The 1,367-nt window shown below is 36.6% G+C and overlaps 1 protein-coding gene across 19 annotated transcripts in view; it reads right to left on the reverse strand.

The window, feature by feature from the left end:
* celf5a (cugbp, Elav-like family member 5a) overlaps window positions 1–1,367 on the reverse strand; it is a 302,579-nt gene that overhangs the window by 13,111 nt on the left and 288,101 nt on the right. For 11 of the 19 annotated variants that reach the window (XM_014004589.1, XM_014004581.1, XM_014004586.1 and 8 more), the window contains exon 9: window positions 870–959. In XM_014004589.1, the coding sequence (XP_013860043.1) occupies window positions 870–959 (90 nt within the window). The remainder of the gene's footprint in view (window positions 1–869; window positions 960–1,367) is intronic. The other 8 variants (XM_014004594.1, XM_014004593.1, XM_014004595.1 and 5 more) reach the window with 1 other exon arrangement.

The following is a 1,367-nucleotide window of genomic DNA, read 5'->3' on the forward strand; positions in this document are numbered from 1 at the left end:
TCAAAGTGTTATTTTTTATTTTTGCAGTCCTACTAACATGTAAACTATATATAAAATTAAAACATTGCTACACTTAAACACAAAAACATCCAAGCTACGCAGGATAAATACATTAATTTGCTCTGTTCTGTGATGTCAGTAATAAAATGATAAATCTAAAGGCATTTGGAGTAACTTCTGATGGCTTAAAAATAAATTTTACTCTCAGATCTCCTGCCTCTCAATGTGCATTTTTATTGTTCTCTGATTTGTATATAAAGTACTCCTCTGTCAAACCTGTGTTGGTGCACAGATCAGTCCTGGTGTGTGCATGAGATGTGCTATCCAGAGTGTTCAGCTGTTTTATATCATGTCTTTAGTAATAACCTCATTCATTCCTTCTGACACAACTTTCCTTTTCTTCTTTTTGGCATGGAGCTGGTGTGAGCAAAAATCACAACAAGCTAATTAACATTTTTCTTAATGTTAAATAAATAAAGGGTCTTCAAGATGTCCCAGTTTTCTTGCTGTTGTCATGTCAATGAGGCCATAACTGTTGTCCACTTTCTTCCAGCTTCATTATAATTTTTCTTTATTTGTTAAAAAAAGACAAAAACCTAAGCTTGTATTGTGTTTTATAGAATTTATTCATTTTTTTTAAATTATGCTAAATTTGTTTTAGTACCTTTTTGGTCACTATAATGTATGTGTTGGCTCAGAATCAGCGTAGACTAAACCCTTCCACTCTGTTCACTCATTCTGCAGAACTGATGTGTAGTCAGAGTAAAATAAAAAGAAGCAATATTGGTCTCTCATGCTTGTCTCTGCTTTCATATCTATCACAGCAGATATGGGATGTGTGAAGTGTAAAAGTAATAATGTTCTCTCACCCTCACCTTCTCTCTGCTGCTGCTGGATGACCTGGGGAGGTTGGGGCAGTGTTTGGCCGATGGGAGTCAGGGTAGTGGCAGGGTAGATGGCTGCAGAGCGGGTGGAGAAATGAGGGAGATAAGAGTGTAAAAACAGAATGGTGTCAAGGATGCTTAAGGTCGATCATACAGGTGAAGAATTAAAGGCTCTCTGATGTTGCGTTTCACACTGAACCCACATGACCTCATTACCTCGCAGTAACAGTGTGTATGCTATTAAGAGTTCATATTATTGAGATGATCCACTTTATTTCTGCACATTTTTCAGCACTTATCTCGCTCTTCCGTTTTCTTTCTTTTTTTTTTTTTGCCATTTCAACAATTCATAGATATCAAAAAGAAAAAAAAATAAGTAGGTCCTCTGGATGGGTTCTTCTTTAGTGAAACCAGCGGTCACTCTTTCAGGGATGAAGATGTTCTCATCCTTGATAGAGAGGAACATTGGTTTGAGAGAGGAGT

This window comes from Austrofundulus limnaeus, unplaced genomic scaffold, assembly GCF_001266775.1.
Source record: "Austrofundulus limnaeus strain Quisiro unplaced genomic scaffold, Austrofundulus_limnaeus-1.0 Scaffold25, whole genome shotgun sequence".
In the NCBI taxonomy this organism is placed as follows: Eukaryota; Metazoa; Chordata; class Actinopteri; order Cyprinodontiformes; family Rivulidae; genus Austrofundulus; species Austrofundulus limnaeus.